The 25,360-nt window shown below is 48.6% G+C and overlaps 2 protein-coding genes across 2 annotated transcripts in view; one reads left to right on the top strand and one right to left on the bottom strand.

Moving 5' to 3' along the window:
- LOC144115281 (uncharacterized) overlaps positions 1–25,360 on the bottom strand; it is a 78,491-nt gene that overhangs the window by 16,207 nt on the left and 36,924 nt on the right. Inside the window, exon 8 of the mRNA XM_077649601.1 lies at positions 21,951–22,092. Within this exon, the coding sequence (XP_077505727.1) occupies positions 21,951–22,092 (142 nt within the window). The remainder of the gene's footprint in view (positions 1–21,950; positions 22,093–25,360) is intronic.
- LOC144116446 (uncharacterized) lies at positions 9,948–13,710 on the top strand. The gene is made up of 4 exons (XM_077651179.1): positions 9,948–12,138; positions 13,095–13,199; positions 13,283–13,462; positions 13,592–13,710. Exons 1-4 carry the CDS (start codon positions 11,052–11,054, stop codon positions 13,708–13,710), a joined length of 1,491 nt encoding a protein of 496 aa, XP_077507305.1. The 5' UTR covers positions 9,948–11,051.

Here is a 25,360-nt window from a genome sequence, read left to right as displayed (position 1 = left end):
TAGAACCTTCGGCCTACAAGACAGGGTGCTATTCAGAAGAGCTAAAGGTTTCAAGGAAGACAGACTGCCTTAGCAGTTACAAAACCACTACGCCGAGAAATTCGGGCATCCTGTCATAACGACATAATGGCAGGGCACCTAGGCATGAAGAGAACTCTGGAGAAAATCAGCCAGCGCTACTTCTGGACAAAAATGTTTGCCGACGTAACGAAATACGTCATGTCCTGCCCAGACAGCCAAACGCGTAAGATCCCACCGACTAAACCATCTGGCCTGTTGCAGCCCGTACCGCCTGCTCAGCGCCCTTTTCAGCGGCTCGGGATGGATTTCTTGGGCCCTTTGACACTGTCCTCAGGCGGAAACCGGCATGTGATTGTACTGATTGACTATCACACTAAGTGGGCAGAAACTGTCGTTGTCCCAGAAGCAACAGCTGCAAACGCCGCGAAGGCATTCCTGGAAACAGTGGTTCAACGACACGGACACCGGAGGAAGTAATCACAGATCGAGAAGAACATTTTGTGGCTGATATGAGGGAAGAGCTGTTCTGTCTCACTAACATGAACCACACGCGCACAACGACGTGTCACCCTCAAACAAACGGCCTTTGCGAGCGCTTCAACCAGACACTCGCCGAGATGATCAGCAAATACGTCTCGTCCAACCACCACGACTAGGATCAATTCCTCCCCTTTGTGACGTTCGCATACAACTCATCCGTGAAAGAGATGACTGGTTATTCTCCATTTTTTTGCTGTACAGCCACGAACCAACTCTGCCGGCTGATGCAGCCTTAGGGGCAGTCCTTGGGGATACAATGGGTCCGACAGACGAGGAGACAGTGCGCCGATGGAATAACGCGAGAGAGCTGGTGCTAGAGCGAGAACAAAGGGCACAGGAGGTAAATAAGCTGCGGTACAATCAAACACACTGCACACAACCACTGTGACGCTGGTGATCTCGTTATGTACAGGCGCAGACAGAAGTAAACGGAGCGCGCCGCACAAGCATGGATGGATGGATGGATGGATGGATGGATGGATGGATGGATGGATGGATGGATGGATGGATGGATGGATGGATGGATGGATGGATGGATGGATGGATGGATGGATGGATGGATGGATGGGTGGATGGATGGATGGATGGATGGATGGATGGATGGATGGATGGATGGATGGATGGATGGATGGATGGATGGATGGATGGATGGATGGATGGGCGGGTGGGTGGGTGGGTGGATGGATGGATGGATGGATGGATGGATGGATCGATGGATGGATGGATGGATGGACGGACGGACGGACGGACGGACGGACGGACGGACGGACGGATGGATGGATGGATGGATGGATGGATGGATGGATGGATGGATGGATGGATGGATGGATGGATGGATGGATGGATGGATGGATGGATGGATGGATGGATGGATGGATGGATGGGTGGGTGGATGGATGGATGGATGGATGGATGGATGGATGGATGGATGGATGGATGGATGGATGGATGGATGGATGGATGGATACGGCTGAACCCTTTACATCGGGCGGTGGCTCAAGCCACCTAGCCATGTCTTGTGAAATTTTACTCCTGTCTTGCTTTTAGCCACCAATCAGATAATCTTCGCTTGGTTACTTCTAACCTCTTAAATCCACTTTCCCTTCACTATCCCTAAACCCCAATGCCTTGGGTAAGTCAACCCCGCTGCCTTCCACTGTAGGGTGAAGCCCTTTACAGAAAAGTATCAAGTGTTCAGCTGTTTCCTCCTCCTCTCCGCACGCAATGCACAAAGTGTCTATCTCCTGGTACCTGACACTATACGTCTTAGTCCGCAAAACTCCAGTCCTGGCCTCAAACAACAAAGAACTTCCCCTACAATTATCATAGATATTTTCTTTGACAATTTCCTGTTTAAAGGTCCGGTATGTTTCTAGTGCCGATTTCGTCAGCATCCCTGTTTTCCACAAAGCCCTCTCTGTTCCTTTAACCTTTTTCTTAACCGATAATTGCTGATTTGCCCCCTTACTGCTGTCCAGATATTTGCTTGTCAATTTTCTAGTTCACTTTCTCCATTTCGTGTCAACATTCTTTATATACAGGTATCTGAAAACTTTCCTAGCCCACCGCTTTTCCTCCATCCTTCTCAATCGTTCCTCAAATGCTATCTTACTGCTAGCCTCTCTGCTCTCGAAAGACGCCCATCCCATATCACCCTGTACCTGCGTGTCAGCGCCGCCTAGCCGAACCAGACCAAAGCTCGAAATAGCCACGCACAAGTGCAGGCCCCCCTCCGGCGCGACCCTGTCAATGCTCCGCTTGCCTTGCATTCGTCCGGCGTCTATGTCGTGCTGATGAAGATCATGATTGGATGGTCGCTCTCTGTGTAGCTAGCGAGTAATTCGGAATACACAGACCGGTGTCTTGATAAGGCAAACTGCGTGGGGGCTGCTCTACCTTTATGCCGCTTCGTGTGAGACAGCTGGAGGCGCGTTTGCGCCACAATAACCCGCGTTTTTAGAGCTTTTGCTGCCGCTGGGACTCTTCTGTGTCTCGCTCGCAACCAAACGCGCTCGAAAAACTCGGCGTACTGCCGCAGTTTGTGTTAATTTTCTACAGTTATCACTGATGATTCGCCGGCGCCGATGCAGCACTAGTGCATGCACCCTGCCTGTCTCATGCGAAAACCACTATCCCTATACTGGAACCTGCTGTTATCGCCACCGATACAGTGCGCTGCGTATCGCGCTGTCATGTGCAGAGCAGAGCTCATGGTAATCACCTTGCATGCACCTTCGGATCTTAGGATGACTACAAGCACCCGCTGTCTCACCCACGTGAATGCCACGGCAGCGGTGCGTCAGTGTTGCGAGCCCCACGTGCGAAATTCGGCATATAAATACCCGTGTGCGCCCACTAATCAGATAATGGGTCACAACAGACACCGGCAAGCGATCCTAACTCTTTTGTGCGAGCTGTATTATTTCACTGCTACTGGTTACATATAGACATTGGTTTGTTTGACAATATAGGCGTGGCAACTCAGCAGCTGCATCCAGCAAATTTGGAAGCAGTCACTATCCTTGCGAAGCTGAATCGCGCTGCAAAGAGCACCAAGAGCGGCGGCTTCGTCTTATTTTAAGATGACTTCCTAGACCCGGCTCCAATGCAGGAGCAATGTGCTGCAGGAAAGACACAGGGCGCATGCTTTGCCGCTCCATCGGTTCCTCGTAGGAGCAAGCCGAGAATGAAAGGTAATTGTACTAAAAGAACCCGAAACTGCAGTGGTGGATCGAGTGTTTTGAGTATATTTAGTCGATAGCGAGACGGAAATGAATCCCAGAGGCAACTAAAGTTCGAAGGACGCGTGCTATTTGCAATAGAAACGCGCTTACAGCTGTCTCAGATGAAACGGCATAATAGTGGCGCCGCCCCCATGGGATTTGCGGCATAAAGGCAGTGTCTGTGCGTTCCGAAATGCCGACTCCCTACAAAGGGCGTAACAATCCGACCGTAATCATCATCAGTGCTACCCTGACGCCGGCCGAATGCGAGGCAAGTGGAGCAATGAGAGGGTTGCACCGGTAGGGGGCTTGCATATGCGCGTCGCGATTTTGAGCTTACGTCTGGTTTGGCTAGGCGGCGCTGATGCAGTTCTTTCTTGTGCGGCGCGCTCCGTTTACTTCTGTCCGCACCTGTACGTATGCCTACATCCAAGCGAGGCTGCACGTCAAAATTTCTGCGCCCGTACCATGGTCCCTTCCACCTCATGAGACAAACCGCAGAAAACGATTGGGAAGTAGAAAATCGACGCGGACGTCGTGACATCGCCAACATTAACCGGATCAAACCCGTTGACTGCGATGGCAATGCAGCCACCGGTCCCAAGGATTGAAACTCCGAAGAACACACCACCATCAATACAGAGGATGTAACGGAGCCATGACCAGAAGCGAGTGAGCTCTTATCTAATGACAGTGACGATGACGAGTTCTTTGATGCATCGGACATGGTCCCATGCGACAATGCCAAAACTACCAGTGAAAGAACCTGTCGCCATATACAGTGAAAGCTCGTTAATTTGAACCTCGATAATTCGAATTTTCAGATAATTCGAACTACACTACTTGGTCCGGCCAAGCTCCATAAAGATCTGTGTATAAAAAAAGCCCGTTAATTCGAAAGCGAGTCGGTTCCGCTATGGATAATTCGAACTACGCGCCACCCCGTCTGGGCGGCTTGGCACACAGCACGTGGCCAAAAAAAAAAGCGCCTCCGCGTACTTAGAGGCTGCGCACGTGCTAAACGGGGACAGAAGATGGAACCAGATAAAACCGTGGAAGAGTGGGTAAAGCCTAAATGGCGCCATCACCGGCGCTGCGGCCGGCGGCGTGGGAGGGCACGGGTTGGCGAACGCGGTGGCGGCTGCCTACCCTCTTTTCCGCGCAGCCTCCGAAACCCGGAACTACCGTATTTAATTACTCGCGTAATGAACCCGCCCCCTTTTGTCGGCCAAAATTTACTTTTTTTGTTTTCCAGCCTAGCGAGTTCCTTCGTTTTCGCTGCCGTCCGCAGCTAGAGTGTACTAGAGTGTACAGGCGCGCTCACACTAGCGGGAAGCTTACCGCAGCGGCACAGCGTCAACGTCGACGCTGCCTCGCAGCTCCTCGGAATGACGCTCACACTGCGCGCGTTTTCTCGCTGCGGTTGTCTTGGAATGTAGAGAGAGGAGGCGCTGAGGGAGGCCCCGAACGAGCAGAAAGAGAAGGGGATAGTCACGTGACACCAGAGAAGACTGGAAAGCGCGCCCTTTTCTCGCGTCGTCGTCTTGATCGTCTGCTAGCTCTCCTCCCGTCGCCCTTTTTGTCACGAGGGTGGCTGGTTCGAACGATGAGCTGTTGGCTATGGTAAACGTACTCATACTTTTGAAAAAGACAGCGCATGAAGACAGGACAGTGCAGAGACTGCTGCCGGTGAAGATTCGAGCCACGTTGGCCGAAGGGGCATCACCTTTAGCAGGCTGCGAGGTTGTCCGCGACTGGGGCTTCGCCCGCGAGGGGCGCAGCGGGGTTTACGAAGCTTCTCCCAAGCGAACTCCCCTAAAGAAAGCCGGGCGCCAGGCCGGGGGACGCTTGTACCCATTTTTACCGGTGGGTGCCTGGCGGTGGGTTTCGAACCATCCACCTCCCGCAGCCGAGACGGGCGCCCTGTCTTCAAGCGCTATGTCTTTTTCAAAAGTGACGCACCAACAAGCCCAAAGTTCCACCCTATTAAGTACTTATACTTGTTTGTTCGCTGCTTCTGCACCGTCGCTTTTGCACCATCTCAAGCCGCATGTCCATGCTGGCAAAGCAGCCGCCGAGTGCCCGGCCGGCCGGGCGCGCGCAGCCTCCGCCTCCGCCGACGGGGTCACTGAACTGGGACCGACGTCACGGTTCACGGTCGGCGCCCATTGGCTGTTCTCGTCAGCGGCACGGGAAAAATAGGTACAGGCGCGCTCACACTAGCGGGAAGCTTCCCGCAGCGGCACAGCGTCAACGTCGACGCTGCCTCGCGGCTCCTCAGAATGACTCTCAAGGGGCGCTCACATTAGCGGGAAAACGCGCAACGCCGGGCGTTTCCCGCGTGCCGCTTCCCGCCCAAGCGGGTTTTTCTCCCGCGGACAGCCTGCTCTCCCGTCCCGCGGAGCGATGGGTTCGGTACCTATTTTTCCCGTGCCGGTGATTAAGGACAGCCAATGGGCGCCGACCGTGAACCGTGACGTCGGTCCCAGTTCAGTGACCCCGTCGGCGGAGGCTGCGCGCGTCCGGCCGGCCGGCCCCGGCCGGCCGGGGCACTCGGCGGCTGCTTTGCCAGGGCGACGGGAGGGGAGCTAGCAGGGTGCGCTTTCCAGTCTTCTCTAGTGTCACGTGACTATCCCCTTCTCTTTCTGCTCGTTCGGGTCCTCCCTCAGCGCCTCCTCTCTCCACATTCCAAGACAACCGCAGCGAGAAAACGCGCGTAGTGTGAGCGTCATTCCGAGGAGCTGCGAGGCAGCGTCGACGTTGACGCTGTGCCGGCGCGGGAAGCTTCCCGCCAGTGTGAGCGCGCCTTCACACTGCGCGCGTTTTCACGCTGCCGTTGTCTTGGAATGTGGAGAGAGGAGGCGCTGAGGGAGGACCCGAACGAGCAGAAAGAGAAGGGGATAGTCACGTGACACTAGAGAAGACTGCAAAGCGCACCCTTTTCTCGCGTCGTCGTCTTGATTGTCTGCTAGCTCCCCTCCCGTCGCCCTTTTTGTCTTGAGGATGACTGGTTCGAGCGATGAGCTGTTGGCTACGGTAAACGTACTTATTACTTGTTTGTTCGCTGCTTCTGCACCGTCTCAAGTCGCATGTTCATGCTGGCAAAGCAGCCGCCGAGTGCCCGGCCGGCCGGCCGGACGCGCGCAGCCTCCGCCGACGGGGTCACTGAACTGGGACCGACGTCACGGTCGGCGCCCATTGGCTGTTCTCGTCAGCGGCACGGGAAAAATAGGTACCGAACCCATCGCTCTGCGGGACGGCACAGCAGGCTGTCCGCGGGAGAAAAACCGGCTTGTGCGGGAAGCGGCGCGCGGAAAACGTTCTGCGTTGCGCGTTTTCCCGCTACTAGTGGGGCGAGGGCGAGCGGTTGGAGGCAGCGCCGGCGAGGCGAAACGCACGGAAATTTTCCGCCGCCGCGTGGTGGCGCCACTGCTCCTTTCGCCTGAAGCTGCGTCCCAGCCGCCCGCGTTCGCACAGGCTCAGACTCCCGAGTGTTTGCTTTGTTGGTGGCGTGTACTGAACGCAGCGCTGATTTATCGAATCTTGTGATGGGGAGACCTCGGCGAAAGAGCTATTGTTATGCGCCTGGTTGTAAGACTGGGTACAGCAGGATATTAAGTGTCCCCGACGATGAAGAAATGCGACGCACGTGGGAGCGGAATCTACATCGCAAGGACAAGCTGCTGGAAATCACTGACGCAGTGTGCGAGCTACATTTCGATGAAAGATATATACTGAGAGACTACGTGCATGTGATAGAAGGCAAGGAGGTACGTACACCACGCGGGAAGCCCTCGCTCTCGACAGCCGCAGTGCCCACAATTTTGCCTAATCTCCCCGCGTATCTTTAAAAAAATTTATCGCGAGAGCGCCCCATGAGGAAGAGAGATGCCTCACATCTCCGCTTCGACCCGACAGAAAAGCGGTGCCTGGAAGAAGACCTCCCGTGCAGTGAAACTGTGTACGTACGTGACGATGCTGAAAATCGCGCCTTTGAGCTGAGTGAAGTTGCCAAACCCACTGACCACTGGGCACTGCACACGTTTCAGAACTACGATGGCGTTGGGTATGTTTTGGCTTTGTTGGATAGCGAGAAAAACACTGTTAGCGTTGAGAAGACTGTGCTTATGAACTACGCCGAGAGCCCTAGGGAAGTGATTTGTCGCACGTACTTACGAAAGAAACTAGTATCAGAAAGTGCGTCGTGGAAGATGGATGAGGCCAAGTAGGTGCTGGATGGCGCACATTCTTTACAAGTCTGCAAGGGAGCAGGCAAGTTAGATTTTGAAGCTGTGCCCATCACCGACGGTCTGAAGCAACAAATGACTGTTGCAGATGGACTCGTCCAGAGCTGCAAGTGCAAAGGAATTCTAAATGAAGCAGGTGAGTAAGCGAAAATTTACTTAGTCGTTGTGTGTCAGTGTGCAGCTATAAATGTTTTATTCCTAAATTTCTAGTAGAAAACTAGACGCTTGGGTTATGCTCTAACAAACCTTAAATTTATAATGCATAATATTTGGACACTTTTTTTGTCTCGTTCATTTATTTCGTTCGCTCAGTTGTCAGCACTATGGTTGCTTTTCTTGTGTATTCTGAATTTTTTTGTTGACTGATTTACACATCAGTGTTCTTAACAGCAAAAGAGCCCAGTGAATGTCATTTAAAGCTGATATGTGCAGTGATGGATGAGTATTTTTTTCAACCCATTGCAGGATTAGCCTGTATATCATGCAAGTACTTGAGGAAGGCCTTGCTCACTCGAAGAAGCGATGTAAATCGTAGGAAGCAGCAGAGGACGCCTGTTGCTAGGCTGCGGATTCTCCGGGAGAGAAATCGCCGCATGAAAACCAAGTTACTTGGAATGGAGGAGCAGCTTGAAGAAATGAGAGCAAAAAATGCCACCATTGAAGATGAGGTGCTGGAAAAAAGCCTAATGCGCCTTCCTCCAAAACAGCAGGCAAGTGTGCGACAGTGTTTCAAAGCATCAAAGAGGGCGAGCAGGAAGAGTATGAAGTATGCACGGGACTGGCTTCTTGAATGCATTTTAATGAAGCTGAAGAGCCCTCACTTGTATGACCACATTCGCAAACATGAGATCTTGGTCTTGCCAAGCAAGACGACACTTAAGAAATATATAAAGTCATACAGGTCAGCGTTTGGATTTAATATGACAGCAATGAATATTCTGAAAATGAAGACGTCAACTATGTCCGAGTATCAAAAACATGGAGGACTCCTCGTAGATGAGGTCAAGCTCTCCGAGCAATTCAGCTTTTCGTCGTCCGGTCAGATTCAAGGCTTCGTCGACCTAGGTGACTTCACAAAACCAGAAGAGAGGTACCAGCAATGTGACCACGGAATGATAATTATGTTTGTGCCTTTTGTGGGGAAATGGAGTCAGATTGTCGGCGTCTTTGCGACTAAAGGGAATGGCAAAGGAGACATTTTGTTAAAGATGATGATTGAGGCCGTCATTATTGTGCAGAAAGCTGGCCTGTTCGTAGACCATATCACGTGTGATGGCGCCACGTGGAATAGAAGGATGTGGAGGCTGGCTGGGGTGTCTGCATCATCAAAGAATATTACCTGCAAAGTGGACCACCCAGTTGATGCCGAGAGAAAGCTGCACTTCATATCCGATTTTCCTCACCTCATAAAATGCCTGAGGAATGGCCTACCGAAGACGGGAGTCATCACTCCAGAAGGAAGGATATGTGGATGATCATGTGTTTTAATAAGTTTATCATAACTTGCTATAATTACCTAAACAATAGGACAAACAAGATATGAGCACACTGCTACTCTCTTTCCTTTAATGCTGTGTACATTTCCTTTTTCTCAATCGGCAATGAATTAGGCCAATCATAAGGTATTAATCTCGGGATGTTTACATTGATGCCTATCTAATGCTCTCTCTTAAGCGACGGTGCGGCCCATTCGAGAGGAATTTCTTCTGGACTCCCCTGACCGCACACTGAAGGCCATGCGAGGCTTTACCGAAGCACACCTGAGCCCCAACTCATTTGAAAAGATGAGGGTATCGTATGCTTTTCAACTTTTCGGAACAAATATCCTGAGAGCCATGTCTTTCTACAAGAAAGAAGTTAAAAGAAAATGCAGCAACTTAGTGGCCACGGAAAAGTTCTTCAGGTAAGTGGCATATATGATGCGCGATTGTACACCAACGACCCTAATTGAGCAAACTTAATGAATATTTTTGCTTTTGGCTTTTTCTTTCTGCAGGAAGAACAACAAGCTGATCACAGCAATGACATCAAGATTTCCTGCAGAAGCTTTGAGGCCCGCTTCTGCAGCTTTAGAGGAATTTCTTGTTTATTTGAACAAATGGGAAGTGGGTACTATAGTTAACAATGGTGGGTTTCTGAATGATACCACGGCGACAGGACTGAGAGTCACTATTGCCAGTACATTGTCTCTCTTGAAGGCGCACATGATGCGAAAACGTAAGCGTCTACGAGAGATCGGCGAGCCAAAACCCGGACGACGCTTTTTCGCTGAGAACCGGCAGTGGCGCCATCTGTTTTCGGCAGCGGAAAGCGTCGCACTAGGCCGACTAGGCTCTCCTCGACGGCCTTGTGACGCTTTGCGCTATCGCAAACAGATGGCGCCACTGCCGCCCTTTAGCGAAAAAGCGTCGTCTGCGGGTTCTGGTTGCCGATCTCTACGTAGACGGTTATGTTTTCGCACCATGCACGGCTCAACTAAGTAAGTACCGTTGTCAAACTTGCTACGATACAAAAGTTACCATAATACGCAAGCTGTGTGTGTAGTTTCACCGCAAACGAGCCAGCGGTTGAGGCGGGGAAATTTTTTGAAAGTGTCAGCGATAAAAACGCACAATACTGTAGTGCCTAGAATATACTGGCTAGTGTGCCGAGCGCCAGCGCTGCGCAATGGGAGCAGGTGGCACCGTTTGCAATGAAAGCCCACCGATGGCGGCAGAGGGCGCTGCTTGTCGGGAGGGTGCTGCCGCAGCAGACGACGCGGTTTTCTCGCTTCGGAAGGCAGCGACCTGGCCTTGTGCGTGCGCGATTAACCTGCTTGTGCACGAAATTTTGTTGACTGAGGTGCAGTGTAGTCCTGTGTGGCTCCTTGCACATGAAAGTCGACGCATCCGCTCCTCCGAGCAGTTCTGTGGTGATTTCGCCGGTTTTGTGCGCGCGTTCTGTGCGTGCGTGTATCCGTTCTGCGTGCTTTCACCGTGTAGTCAAATCATGCACTGAGCTCTCGATTGTTTTTTTCCCGTGTCCACCACTAAACGAGCTACATGTGACTGCACAAAAAAGATGTCAAAGCCAAAGCGACAGTGCAAAGAGAAGACTTGCTTTGTGCCAAAGTGTAAAAGCGGTTACCGCTCGAACAAGGAACGTGTTTCCATGTTTAATGCACCATCTGATGCTACGCGGCTTGCAGAATGGGAAAGAAACATCAAAAGAGAGGACAGAAGGCTGACGCCAGCTGCTGTGGTTTGCGAGAAACATTTTGAGAGCAGTTGTATCGAGCGCACATTCAGTGTCAGCGTAAATGGTGTTACCAGCGAGCTTCCCCGCGATAAACCGAGCCTGAAACCCGACGCCGTGCCTTCGATATTCACGCATTACCCAGAACACATTCTGCCTAAAGTGTCAGCTAAAAGAAAAGCTAGAAATCTGTGCCAGCAAGAGCCTCCAGCAAAGCGTCACAGGCGTGCTGCGTCGGAAGCCGACGGAGTTGTGCTCGGGCATTGATAATGCTGAATCGGTGAGCATGGAAGCATCTGACACCAACAGCGGAGCTGCAGTAACTGAAAGGTGCACCACCCCACGCTGTGTTTCTGCAGAAGGAAGCGCTGGCGAAGCGCAAAATGCTGGTGACGAACGACCACGAACAACCAACGATCGTCTCCATCCATTCTCCAACGTCGCTATTTCAGTGACATGGATGAAAGTGCCATCCGTGACAGTCGATTCATTAGCGTACGCCTATTGTGAGGCTGAAAAAAATAACTTCGCTAACCTCTTCATTGAAAAGATGGTAGCATTTGCAAAGCCATTACTTGATGTACAATCAGTGGTAGCCACGGTTTACCTCAGGGGAAGGGAAAAGTCAAAACACATCGTCACAACTTGCGAAGAGGCCGAAACTTTGATCAAGGAAGTTGCCTTGACAAATCTTTTTGATGGATGCGGCATAAAGCCGGCCTCAGGAAAGCACGCCTCCTACAAAGGCATGATTTTTTCTGAGAAGTGTTCATTATCTGTGAGGTCTGAAGGAGAATCCTGCGCTTTCTGCAAGTACCAAAGGATTCTGGCTCAAAACCAAGCGTGCAGAAAAAAAAGCACAAGTGAAATTGCCAGAAAATCTGATGAAAAGAAACAGTGCAGGAACATTTCTCGAAGCCTGTCAAGAACCGAGAAAAAATTGGCAAATGCAAGGGTACAGGTGGCTCACATGAAAGAGCGAACTGAGGCTCTTAGTGAAGAGACATTTAACAGCAAAATTAAATCTCTTCCCTCAAAGCACCAGCTGGTTGTAAAGAGTTGTTTCCTTGCTGCAAGGCGAAAATCACACAAGGGAATGCGATACGATGATGAGTGGATTTTAGAATGTATGCTGATGAGGATGCGAAGCCCGAAGTTGTATGAACATTTCCGCAGACAGTCTATTATGGTTCTGCCAGGACGAACTTGCCTGAAAAAGTACCTACAGCGCTTCAAGGGTGGCTTTGGCCTCAGTACAAAGGCCTTCGATGCCCTAAATGAAAAAACAAAGACCATGGATGCTTACAGTCGTCACGGTGGCCTCGTCATTGACGAAATAAAGCTTTCGGAGCACCTAAATGTGAAATCAGTTGGTGAGTATAACTGCAATGAATTCTTGGACCGTTCTGTGTATACGGTAAAAGCTCTTTTGATTCAAACCCCGCAATGCGAAAATCCGCATAATTAGAACTGCCGGCGCAGTCCCGGCCAACACTATGCAAGTCTATGGCGTTGCACGCTCGCTGTTTCGGAAGCTACGGGTCTCGCACCGGTTAATTCGAACGGGCTCCCAGAGGAGGTTGTGTACATACAGGTATCGGTTCGGCAAGCGGTCGTCCAAATAGCCGCCCTCAAAGCTGAATTCTGTGCTCCAGAATCACTCGCGCACCTGACTTCCGCTGAACGGCAGGCGTGATGGCGGACACACTGATAGTTTCGATTTTGCTTTTCTGAAACGTACGCCCAACCACACTAGCCAGCCAGCCAAACCCAGCTACGCACCGTTTATAGCGTTGGTTGGCTGTTTCGCTAATCTTCCCTATCCACATTTTTTTCTTGCCGCTTCGGAGCTGCTGAGCAATGCCGTATTCATCGCCCGTGAATCTTCCGCGCTTGCGGCGTGCGATGCACTAGCGGCAGAGCTCCACCGCTAAAAATAGTGATTGTTGCGCCGTTCTCATCTAAAATAACAAGCAACTACTGCCAAGTCTTTCACCAAATAAATTTACCGCGATGCAAGCGGTTCTTGTCAGTTTTTTTTTTCGGGGTCATTCGATAGTTCGACTTAATTTCAGACTATGCGAACATTTTTTCCGGTCCACTGAAGCACGAATGAGCGAGCTTTTACAGTATGAGAAAAATACAATGTTCTGCTAAGCACTACAATATTGCTCGAGCCGTGCAGTGCTCTGGTAATATTCGATCGTCGTCTTTTAGCACGTGTTTCTTTTTATGCTGGTTTAGCACCTTTGCCATATTCTGATCTGTGTTGAGAGATGTCTGCGCATAAAACAAGGCGTTTTTCCTGTGCTTTTTTTTTACAATTCAGGTGATATTGAAGGCTTTGTTGACCTCCTTAGAGGTCATACACCTGCTGACCAGAAGAATGTGCTGGCAGACCATGGGATGATAGTGCTGTTTCAGCCATTTACTGGTAAACTTTTTTTTTTCTCTTGGTTACAGTTCGCAACTTTATACGTAAAACGCACGTACATTTGAGAGATTACCTTTCCGCAGGAAAATGGACGCAAATCCTCGGTGTTTTTGCCTCAAAGGGCAATGTGAAGGCCCCAGCACTGGCGAAAATCATTTTGGAAACCACAGTCCTTGCGGAAAAGGCTGGTCTGTGCGTGGATTGCATAACATGCGACGGTGCCAGCTGGAATAGGAGCATGTGGCGGCTGTTTGGAATACAGGGTAAGGCTGCAATTTCACGCAAAATGCAAGGTTGTTTAGAGTGTGCATGGTGCTAGTGCAGATTTCATGTTTCTAATGTTTAAATATTGTGATGAAGAAACTGATCGCAAGTTGTTTTTTTTTTCAAAGGTTCTCCAAGCCACGTTCGGAGCAGCACCAAACACCCAGTGGATCCTAAAAGGCAGCTCTATTTTTTGTCAGATTTTCCACACCTGAAGAATGTGAGAAATGGATTTGTTGGAAAATGATACCTGACACCAGCTGGGCATGTTCACATTGGTATTGTACTAGCAGCCTTTGAAGCGGATCGAGAAAATGTTACACTGAAAGTTATGCCAAGCCTGACAAATGCACACCTTAAGCCAAACTGCTTAGAAAAAATGAAAGTGGACATCGCATTTCAGCTCTTCAGCGACCAGGTCATCAAAGGACTTTTCATTTATAGAGAACACATTGAAGCCTCACATAGGACCGTGCAGCCGACAGTAGATTTCGTAAAAGAAATGAATCGCCTGATTCGTGTTATGACATCACGAACAAGCGAGAAGGCACTCAAGCCTGACAGTCCAAATGTGCAATTTCTGAAAGGCTTCCTAGAGTATCTGCAGGAATGGAAGCAAACTGCATCATCATCATCATCATTTATTTACCCTTAAAGGCCCTTGGTTTAGGGCATTACATAAGGGGGGGAGTAGTCGTTACATATACAATGGTACAACAAAAATCAATACAAAGTGCAGGATTCTTGTTAAACATTAACATCATTACAAGCATCAACACTCATAAAAACAGCGGCTCAAGAACAACTTGGAAAAAACAAAAAACAGACGTACACACATTCAAAAACACGGCAAAATATCTCAGCCCTTAAAATGTGCTGTTAATAAGTGCCTGAATTTATTAGGTTCTACTTCAGTAACTATGGAATCGGGTAAGTCATTCCACAATGCAATGGAGCTGGGTAAAAAGGATTTATTAAATGAGTTTGTGAAGCCATGTATGCGCTGCAAACTTAAAGAATTGAAAAGTCGGCGTGAGGTGCGAAGCGGCAGGTGTAATACAGAATTTCTTAGCTGTGGGAAGGTATGGTACAATTTGTGAAATAGGCAAAGCTGTGAAATTTTACCCCGAAGTGCCAGGGGTTGAAGATCAAGGGATGCCTTGATAAGAGTTATACTGTGTCGTCTGTCATACTGCGATGTGATAAAACGGGCTGCGCGATTTTGGATGGCTTCAAGCTGATCGATTAGATATTTCTGATGGGGATTCCAGATCGCCGAGGCATATTCGAGTTTCGAACGGATGAATGTTACATAGGCAAGTTGATGGATAGAACGGGGTGAAAAAGCGAGGGATCGTCTGATAAACCCAAGCAACTTGGAAGCATCTGTACAAAGTTTAGCAATGTGCTCAGACCATGTTAGTTTGTTGTTCACGATGATTCCAAGATACCTGTATGATTCTGTTTCAGAGAGTGGTGTAGTATTTAATGAATACGGATAGCTGAGGTTATTTCGCTTTCTTGATACATGCATGAACTTACATTTGGAAATGTTCAGTTGCATAAGCCATGACGTACACCAGGTTTCTATGAGACTTAGGTCGCGTTGAAGCAGAGTGTGATCATCGGGAGTAGATATGCGGCGGTAAAGGACGCAATCGTCTGCGAAGAGGCGGATACAAGATGATATGGCATTAGGAAGTTCATTTATAAATATCAGAAAAAGGAGTGGTCCCAGCACCGATCCCTGGGGGACACCAGAGATGACTGTAGTATTTTGCGATCTGTGGTTCTCTATTACTGTATATTGTGAGCGTTTGTGGAGAAAGCAGTCAATCCATGACAAGATGAAAGGGTTAATGTGGAGACAGGACAGTTTTGCCATTAAACGCTGATGTGGAACGCGATCGAAGGCTGTGGGGAAGTCTAGGTAAATGACGTCAGTTTGGAAGGAAGAATCTAAGTTTAAGTGAAGGTCTGTGATGAATTCAAAAAGCTGGGACTCGCAAGAATGGCCTGATCTAAAACCATGCTGTTTTTCATAAAAGACAGCGTTATTGTCGAGGTGTGATGCGATCTGTGAATATAAAATGTGCTCCAGTAGCTTGCATGGAATAGATGTTAATGAAATTGGGCGGTAATTAGAAGGATCGGATCGATTGCCTGCCTTAAATACTGGGGTTACTTTACTAGTTTTCCAATCATTTGGTATTTCGCCGTTTGAAACAGACTGCTGAAAAATAATGTGCAAAATACGGCTAGAAATGCTCACGGTGCCCTTCAATATTTTGGCAGTTATGTTGTCTGGCCCAGGAGTGCTTGACAACTTAAGGTTGTCGATGAGTTTAGCGATACCCTCATGGGTTATAAAAACTGGTGGCATTTGGGAAAAATCAGTGGCAGGCATTGGGGGAACACCAAGTGCAGGTTCGTGGGTGAACACGGAGGAGAATTATGAATTCATGACATCTGCGCGCTCAATATCAGGAACATGTAAGCCATCATGGTTAACCAAAGAAATATTTTGAGTACGGCTTTTGCACGGGGTGACCAGATTCCAGAACTTTTGGGGGTTGACGCGCATAATGTTTTCAAGATCTGGTGGTGGTTTTCTTACAGAAAGCACGTTTGCTGGGCTAAGGGTTACCGTCAAGAGTACACTTGGCTTGTTGTCCTACCTGACGTCGCCTGTGGGTTTCAAGTATCTTTTAAGATCCAGATTAAGCCAGGATAAGCTTGAAAACCTTTTTGGTATAATTAGACAATCGTCTGGCTGTAACGACCATCCGACAATGTCACAGTTTCTGATGACTGTGAATTTACTCGCATTCTACAACCTGGCAAAGCCACCTAGAGGAGTGAACTGCACCCCAGACGTAATCAAAGCACTGCTGAGCCCAAAGGAGGTGTGTGAAACTACGAGTAAGTTCCTTTCAGACAAAATAGATGACCTTCTTGACCACGGAAACGTCAGTGAAGCTGAAGATGTAGTTCAAGCTGTCGTGTCTAGCAGTGACCATGCATCATGCATAGAGAAGAGCCACAGTGCTTTGATCTACTACACTACAGGCTACGTGGCAAGAAAGATCATTGCTAAGAACTGCTGTCCACAGTGTGCAGGCTGCCTACGTGTAAGCAAAGCTCAAGCAAGTGTCGACGCCGCTTCGTACTTTACTAGCCATTTTGACAATGGGGACCTAGTGTACCCCAGCCAGAGCTTGTCAACTGCTGTAAAGGCCATGGAAGATGCCTTTACTGTGTTTTTTAGTAAAAACAAGCTCCATGAAATGAGTTTAGTTGAATTTTCGATTCAGCTACAGGCACTGTCTTTTCCTCAACTTGGATGCTCAGAGCATGAAAAGGCAGTTTTATCTACCGTTGTAAAGTTTTATGTTCTCTTAAGGTTTCGTTTTTTTGTCAAGGGTCTCAACAAAGAGAGGGAAGCGCAAAGGCAGCGGCACAAGTTTCTAAAACTGCGTCGCTGCCAATAAATGCTTCTCATGTGCACATATGGGCCTTGCTTGCTGTACTTCTGTAACATGTCCGCGATTGATATTGCACGCAAATAAAAACGAGTGTTGCACGACTGTGTTTCCGGCGTTATTCACATTGCATGTGCTTACTCGTTCGCAAATGTAGTACGTACACAGCGAGAGCACCTAAATATAATCCAATAAAATTAACCGAAGCGTTTCGCCTACTTTATTAGAGAAAATGTTACCGAAAAAGTACTTCATATACATATAAAAGATATCTATGTACAGCACAAGTTTCGTGTTTCGAAACACGAAGTTGTGCTGAATTTCACAGCAGCTTTCGCGCAAGCGACAAGTGCTAAATGTGCAGCTCCTCGACAGAGACTCAAAACAAACCCTGAAACCTATAGTCAGCTGCCTCCATGACAGCTTTGGTCGATTACAGCTGAACAAAAGCAAAAATGCACTAGTCCACTTGCCGATGTTCCGAGAGCGTTGCGGCTCGGCGGCACCCTCCCGACTTGCAGCGCTCCATGCGGCGGCCGTCGGCATGCATCGCTCGCAGTGCCACAAGAAAGGCCACGGTCGGCACACTAGCCAGTATATTCTAGGCACTATAACCTCACTAAAAGCCGAACTAGCACTCGAACGTTGATATCCACGAGAAGCGTCTTGCAGAACTTTGAATTCACGGCAGCGCACACCGCGACAAACTTCACACCTGACGCACGCAGAAGCAATCTAAAAAAATCAAAACAAATACCCAACGTTGCCCTCCTTCGACTACGCTTTAGCTAACACTTCGCTAAATTCTACATAATACTCAGTCGCTAACTGAAAAAAGTATGCTAGTAACATGAAAAGTAATATTGTGGTCTCAACATGCGCTTTTGGCCACTAGACCGCAAAAAAGAAGAAAAAAAAGGTTTACTCGGCATAATTATATGGTTCTACCCAGTCCTACCTTGTAGAGGCGGCATGCGGGCAACCTATTAGGTGGTCAATTTTCTTTCTTGTTTGCTTTCTTTCTGGCTTGAGGAGAGAGAAAAAAGTGTTCCTTCCACGATGTGAGCACTTGTCCCTCTCCCTCCGCTGCCGGCACCGCGTTGACCGCGGCTTGTGGCGTCAAACTCAAACGTAGTTGCGCGCCGGATCCTCTGGAACTTCAGGCGGCAGTTTTTCTGTATGCCTCAGCGTACTTTATTCTTAATGTGGCAAATAATTTTACGTTACTGCAATGCCTCATAAGCGCCATAGGATCGGCATGTGTTGATTTTGAGATCAGAGCCTGAGCTGAATGAGGATCGAAGCAATGAATAACAACTAGGTTTGGTTTGGTTTATGGGGGTTTAACGGCCCAATGCCACTCAGGCTATGAGAAATGCCGTAATGAAGGGCTCCGGAAATTCCGACCACCTGGAGTTCTTTAACGTGCACTGAATCGCACAGCACACGGGCCTCTAGAATTTCACCTAGAACCACCAACCGACCGGTTTTGCAGGGCCCATTGACAAGTGCAGCCAGTACCATGCATAGCCTATAAGACATATCGGTATAGTATCGGTTTCTGTTTCGGCCCAGTACAAATGCAGATACAACCAGAGGAGAAACTATAGCACCAATACTAATTTTTATAAGACTAATAAATTTCCATATGGTTTTTTTTTTGCTTGAGCAGTTTCACGTCGGTACCAGACAAGTCATTTGCGCCATGACGATGGCAAGATCTGCAAAGGGGATTTCACCTAGCAGCTGCGATCAGGGACCGCCAGGATGCCGACCGGTACTAATCACATTTCACGCACACCACATTGGTGAGAACCGGAAGCTGTAGCAGCAGCAGCACACCCCAACGGCAGCAGCAAAAGTGAGGCTTCATTCAGTGCGCGAGGAAATTTCACGATGGACAGTAATCAGCAATTGCAGTATATTGATGAAGTTGGTGCAGCGTACGTAATACAGCCCCTGGGCGAGACTGGTGCCGAAGGTCTTGGTACTGCGACGATGGACCCGACATTTGAAGTCGTTTACGAAGCGGATGCGGTCTACCTTAACCTGGACGGCTTCGATGTTGGCGATACTACGACGACCGCAAGTGATCAGAAAGGCACATCACCGGAAGCAAGCAGCGCGTCTAGCGCAGAAGTACCAGAAGACAGACGAGCGCGCCATAACGATGTGGAACGAAAGCGTCGAGCCCGGATTAAGTGCGCTTGCGACACCCTCAGAACTCTGGTGCCGAGTTTGGATCGCAGCACGGACGCCGCCACAGTGTTTGAGAGTACTGTGCAGCACATTGTGCAACTACAGGAAGGAATGTCCCATGAGGAACTTTTAAAGACATCCAGAGAGTTTGTTGGAACCCACTGCATCTATTGAGAAATATAGTGAGTGCTGAAATCTACACCATGGTGTGCTGTCCTTTTCAAAAGCTTCCATGCCATTGGGTTTGCTTGTGGGCCACATATTGCAACTTGCATCACTCCCAGCACCCCAAATCCCTAGCAGGTGGCAATAACTCTCCTCCTTATGATGTACAATAGCTAAGGGCACTACTATTACTACTTAAACAGCAATGCGCAACAATGGTCTATGGCCCACAAGGTGCTTCACACAGCAGTGAACGAAATCTTCCGTTCCATTATAAGGTCAAAGGCATCAAAATTCTGACCTCTGGCCACTGACCTCTGTACAGGAGTCTCACAACTGGGGTATGCATAGGGTGTTTCACCCAAGACTTTACACGATTTTTAAAATAGGTTGTTTGAGTTAGAAGAGCGCTGCTTTTGGCATCATTAGAATACAGTTAAGACATGCTGTCTAGAAGGCTGGTTAACTAATATTGAACAGTTAACTTTGTAACTGCAATTGTTAGGCTCCTCTGAGAGGCGTGTAGCCCACTGTAAGCAATATCCATGTCAGTTTGTAGAATTTCGAAAATACAGTTACCCTCAGCGCTGTGGCCCAACAAATTTCAGCTGTTTCGACGAATTAAGATCAGAGAGGAGATCGTTTTGTCCGCAAACTTCTCAAAAGCGCATGCATTTTGGCGCGATGTAGCCAAATTTTGTCGGGCCACAGTGCCGAGGGCAACCGCGTCTTCGAAATTCTAAAAACAGATATGAATATTGCTTACGGTGGGCCACACGCTTCTCAATAATTACGGAGTCTAACTATGATAGTTAACCAGCCTGCTAGTTAGCACATCTGAGCTGTTTTCTGATGTGCTACACAGCTGACAATGCCATCAAGAGAAAAGTGCTCGTCTAACTCAAAAGGCCTTTTTTTTAATTGTGTAAAATCCTAGGTGAAACGCCCTGTATATGGGACAGAAGTGTGCTTTGTGGATGCATACATGCAGCTAGTATGTTATTAGAGCCCGACTACAGTATGTTTCTTGTGAGCGTGTCCTCATTTCCATGAGAGCATATACAATTCTCAGTTTCCATTCTCCTGCGAAAATGTTGGTACCGAGCTGGGCGTTGCCCTGCAGTCCTCACAAATAAGTTTTCCTTTTGAAGCTCAATAATATGGAAGATGATTAAAGGCATCAAAAGACTGGAACCAATTTCAAAACCCAATTTGAACCTTGGCTCATTGGTTACGGTGCTCGGCTGCTGGTCTGACAGATGCGGGTTCGACCCTGGCCATGGTGGTCCCACTTCGATAGAGGTTTTCGAAATGCTTGAGGCCCATGCACTGTGCGTTGTCAGAGCACGTTAAGGAACCGCAGGTGGTCAAAATTTTCCGGAGTCCTCCACCACGGCATTCCTCATAGCCTGAGTCGCTTTGGAACATTAAACCCCTGAACATAAACCTGAACCGATTGGAATTGACTGGAAAAATCAGTTGGTTCCAACCGAAATTTCCAATGATTTTTTAAACCAGTAAGTTCCAAATGGTCCTTTCTGTCAAGTGGTCCCACTCTGCCAGATCGTACCTCTTGCAAGAGGCCCCTGTTGTTGTGATCGGAGGCCCCGACAGCGGGAACAGATGAGCCCGGCAGGCGCCATCGAACTATGACCAAAGGTGCTGTCGTCCTGAGAAGAGCATTAGGAACGGCTCCTGGCGACGGTGAGCTGTGACGAAAGGCCTCTCATCCCTTCGTCCGGAGTATGGAATACGGCATTTCTCCCGAACTGCGCCCTCACGTGGACCGGCAGAAAGACCCGAACAAAGGCGCCGGACCCGCCTCGCTCGCTTGCACCTGCGCGGCCAGACAAAACGGGGGCGGACACGTCTGATTCATCTTACCCTCTGGAATTCCCGGGGCCGTCAGGAGGCCTCTTTCCCACGGAGGGGATCACCGCCTGCAAAGCCAACGACCTTATGCACCTGGTCAACCCGTTGGAAACAGCATTCCAGGACCTCAAGGCGCCAGGATTCCTTATCGCCTGTGCACGTGTTTGTGAGGGCGGAGCGGTCACGGGGTTAGGGAAGAGACTATGAAGAGTGTGTCTGCTTAATTTTGTGTTTGTGTTGTGTTAATGTGGTGTTGCTTAATTTTGTTCTGTCAGTTTGGGAGACAGGCTAGATTCATTTCACCTTTTATAATCAAACTTAAGTGATCTGGCTTTTCCTACTAAGGTCATTGTCCTAGCGATTGTCCTGCCTAGCAATCCTACTTCAATAGCACGCTCTGATATTTTAGCACAGTTGTTTGTCGCCCCTATGCTATGCTTGCGTTTGTTGGTAAATGCAATATATTTCTTCCAAAACTGGATTTTGAACCTGCGATATTAAATGTTGCAATGTTTTACATAGACTGCTACAGGCGCCATGTCTGAGGGCTTCAGATTTAGACAATCCGAAGCTCTTGAACCTGCAATAACACTGTATACCACATTAATAAATCTTGCCCCCATCAAAGTTTACATGCCTCAGCTACCTCTTGTTACATTACTGTTAAATTAAGTGAAGACTAGTGCAAAAATAACTCAAACCTCAACAGTGAACACGGCGGCAAAACATTCCCAAAAACAGATTATGGATCAAGGAGTGTTATACTCACCCACGCGGCTCGATGATGTCCCGCAAGAACATCATCTGCTCAAAATATAGCCATGATGAGCTTTTTTTCTTCAATTCTTGAACTTTCTTGCAAAACGTGTCGCGGAGGTTTCGCCACCTTAGTGTCCCCGTCTTCACGTCACCTACGGATAGATTGAAAATAGCAGGATGCTGTCAAGAAAGCACCATTATATACATCCTAAACCCTAGTAGTGCTGTGTAGTCTGAGCACACTTCTAAAAGCCTAGGAGTAGTAGTCCGAAAGTAAGACAATTGCAAGGTTTACTCCATCCTTGAATTTTAGTTACGGAGCTATTTTATGCACTAGTTGTGATGTGCAGATGGACGATTCTTTTCTTCTTGGAATTTTAAACTTCAACACACGGCTCCAATCACACCACATCATTGTACCTTAATGCAGACTATTACCGAAAAAAAGAGGATTGCCAGTAATACTTTTTGAATCATGCGAGCCATTTCTTGCATTTCTATTCCTTTTCTTGGCAAAACGGTTATCCAAGCAAGGTAATATCTACTGCACCAAAGGTGTTTCTGCAAGGGTCAAGGTCAAGAGTGAAACATTGGCTTGGTTTACTGTCGTCTTAACACCGGCCTCACACTTGCCGAACCCCTAGCTCCTAAAGGCTTGAGGAAGCTTCGAGAGCTGAACACCTTCTGTAGTCAATAACATGCAATGTTCCAACAACATAAAACCGGGCAGCCAATTGTTACTGTGGGGGTCAGGCACCATCATGCAAGAGACTGGATAATATAACCTTCGTCAAAAATATATAGCCGTAAGGGTTTGCTTGTAAAGCAGATAGCGGGGCTCTGTAGCACACTTGGCAGCCTTAAGATTGGAAGGGTTGAGGAAGAGAGTTCTTGTCTTTATGAGATTTTCGGTCACCAAGGATGCAAAGAAAGAGTCGATATGAAGGGCTCGGAAGCAAACCCCTCGGGAAGTACATTTTTGACAAAGGCTATGCATTTGCTCTTTTGTGTTCTGTAACGTAGAGGTACATGCACTTTATAAGGCGTTTTTATCTTCGTTTCACTGACCTAGCATTTCTTCCAGGTATACATAACGCATTACACAATGATGTTTGATCTCTGATGTTGAACTAATTTTCTGTCATGACACTGTCGTGTATTATGCATTCAAATATTCATGTGGTTGCTTGTGGCTGAATGGCCCTCGGATAGTGGCTGCCAACAATGTGAGTGACTTGAAGTGATATATGGCCACTTCACATTTATTTCAGAGTGAACACTTGCTTTACTGTGGGTTAATACTCTTGCCATATAGTACTGTTGTATTATAAAAATGTTGGGTTGATGGTGTACTTGATTTGGAAATGGTGCATATCTAATGCATTAGAGAATGATTGTGCTGCTGATCTGCAATGTTGCCCTGGGCTGTTGTTAATTGATCATGCAAATTGGACTGCCTTCTGTATGTTGCATTTGCTTTTCATATGATTGCTTGTGCCTAAAGTACCCTGTGGGCCTGAGAGGCTACCAACATTGTTAGTAAATTAAAATAAAACAGACTCGTTCTCATGTTTGTATGAGGTCAAAACTATTGCTCTGGTGGTATTCAAATCTTCTATCCACTGCGAAAATACCCCAACACGTCGTCTTGTAAGCACGGCGCAGTACAGGTGCGAAAACCACTAGCGGAAATACTAGGGGGAAAATCCCGTCAATAACTCGTTTAGGCCACAATTAAAGCAACAAATAACGATCTGCACTACATACAATCGTGTGTGTTCTCATTCGCGATAGCTCAAGTGCAATACCTCGGCCTCAATCAGTCCTGCAGAGCGCGCGAGCGGCCGCCCGCTCAAGGCGCGCAGTTGATACTGTGGCATGCCTCGCGCTTCTCTCAAAGCTGTGTAGGCCGCTGGCCCAAACTACGGGCGGACTCGCGGAAACAGGCAAACTGTCCTGTGCGCACGCATGTAGGTCCGATAAAATACATACCCTAGGGTTCCCTCCAGGCCAACTTCTTTGGCTACGGCAATCCAGCTTGAATATCGCCGGTCAAGGTTTTTATATTCTGCGCCCCTTTGGTCCCAAATAGATGGATTTCTCTGCACCGCCGATATGAGCTGTTCGTACTCCCAAATCCGGGACTGTTTTAAAGAATTCATGGCGCTCGGTGAAAACAGCGCAGTCAAGCTAACCCTACACTTCAGCAGTCGACTCGCGCACCCGCTCCTGCCACACGTACCGATTCAATTAGCGCGGACTCGTCGTCATCATGACGTTGGCGCTCCCGCGCTCGCATTGGCTGCCGCTGCCCGCCGGAACGGCACTCCGGACCTTCACCGTACGCGCGGCGCCGGACGTATCTACGCGGTTTGATGCATCCGGCGCTCGCCAGCTGGCCGGAGCGGCGGCACCGGACGCGGCGAGCCGGACCGGTTTCGGAGCGCTGGCCGGACATGTGTTCCCACTATAAGAAACGCGCGCCTGACCTTCAGGGCCGGTGTTCGGCACGTTCGTGTTATCGCGCCGCCAGCTAGCACAAAATTGCCGGATCTCGTCTAACTGAATGACGCTAAACACTAGCGACACGAACGCGTCTGACCGCGTGCGTTTGTGACGGAAGGACGGACGGATATATATGAAATCTCGACCCTTCCAAAAAAATCTGTTGGAAACTTTTCCCGCGTAATGAACCCTCCCCCCAAACAGACTTTTCTGGAAAAAATGTGGGTCCATTATGCGACTAAATACGGTAAATACTCGTTAATTCGAGCCCTGTTAATTCGGAAATACGGTTAAGTACTGTCGGCGCGGCCGGAGCCAATGCCCATGAAAGGCTATGACTTCAAACCGGCGCTACAAATTGCGTGCGAAAAACTTTTTTCTTTTGTGAGCGTCGTCTATCCTTCCACCAACACCCACTCAATACTTTCTTAAGTATGGAGAGCACCCTCTTAAGTATTGAGAGGGTGTTGCTTCCACCCATCAGTCGCCAACAGAAACCACGCGGTCAGCCGTGATCATGACGCCGGCATTTAGCATCGTTCGCTGCAAAAGGTGCTTCCTGGTATCGCGCGTTCCAATGATTAATGATTGAGTGGCAGTAGACGGCGTCTGCCCCAATCGCCCATGGCACGATAAGGCGCACATAGCGAAAACGAGGCTTGCACAACCGGACAAGCGCTGGCACTCTGCCAAGTTCGCTCCCCCCCCCACCATCATAGAGCTAACGTCAAAAGGTCACTGCGCAGCATCTCAGTGCACTGACAAGAAATGCGTTGTGGACCGTGACGGTGCGAAACAGAGGGAAGCATTAACGAATGATGACGCTTTTTTTTAATTCTTTTGCAAAAATCGGGGCTGGGTGGGTTCATTATGCGAGTGGGTTCGTTACGCAAATAAATAGGGTACATCTACCGT

The sequence above is a fragment of the Amblyomma americanum genome, chromosome 1, assembly GCF_052857255.1.
Source record: "Amblyomma americanum isolate KBUSLIRL-KWMA chromosome 1, ASM5285725v1, whole genome shotgun sequence".
Lineage (NCBI taxonomy): Eukaryota > Metazoa > Arthropoda > Arachnida > Ixodida > Ixodidae > Amblyomma > Amblyomma americanum.
This window is presented reverse-complemented; position numbering and strand designations above follow the sequence as displayed.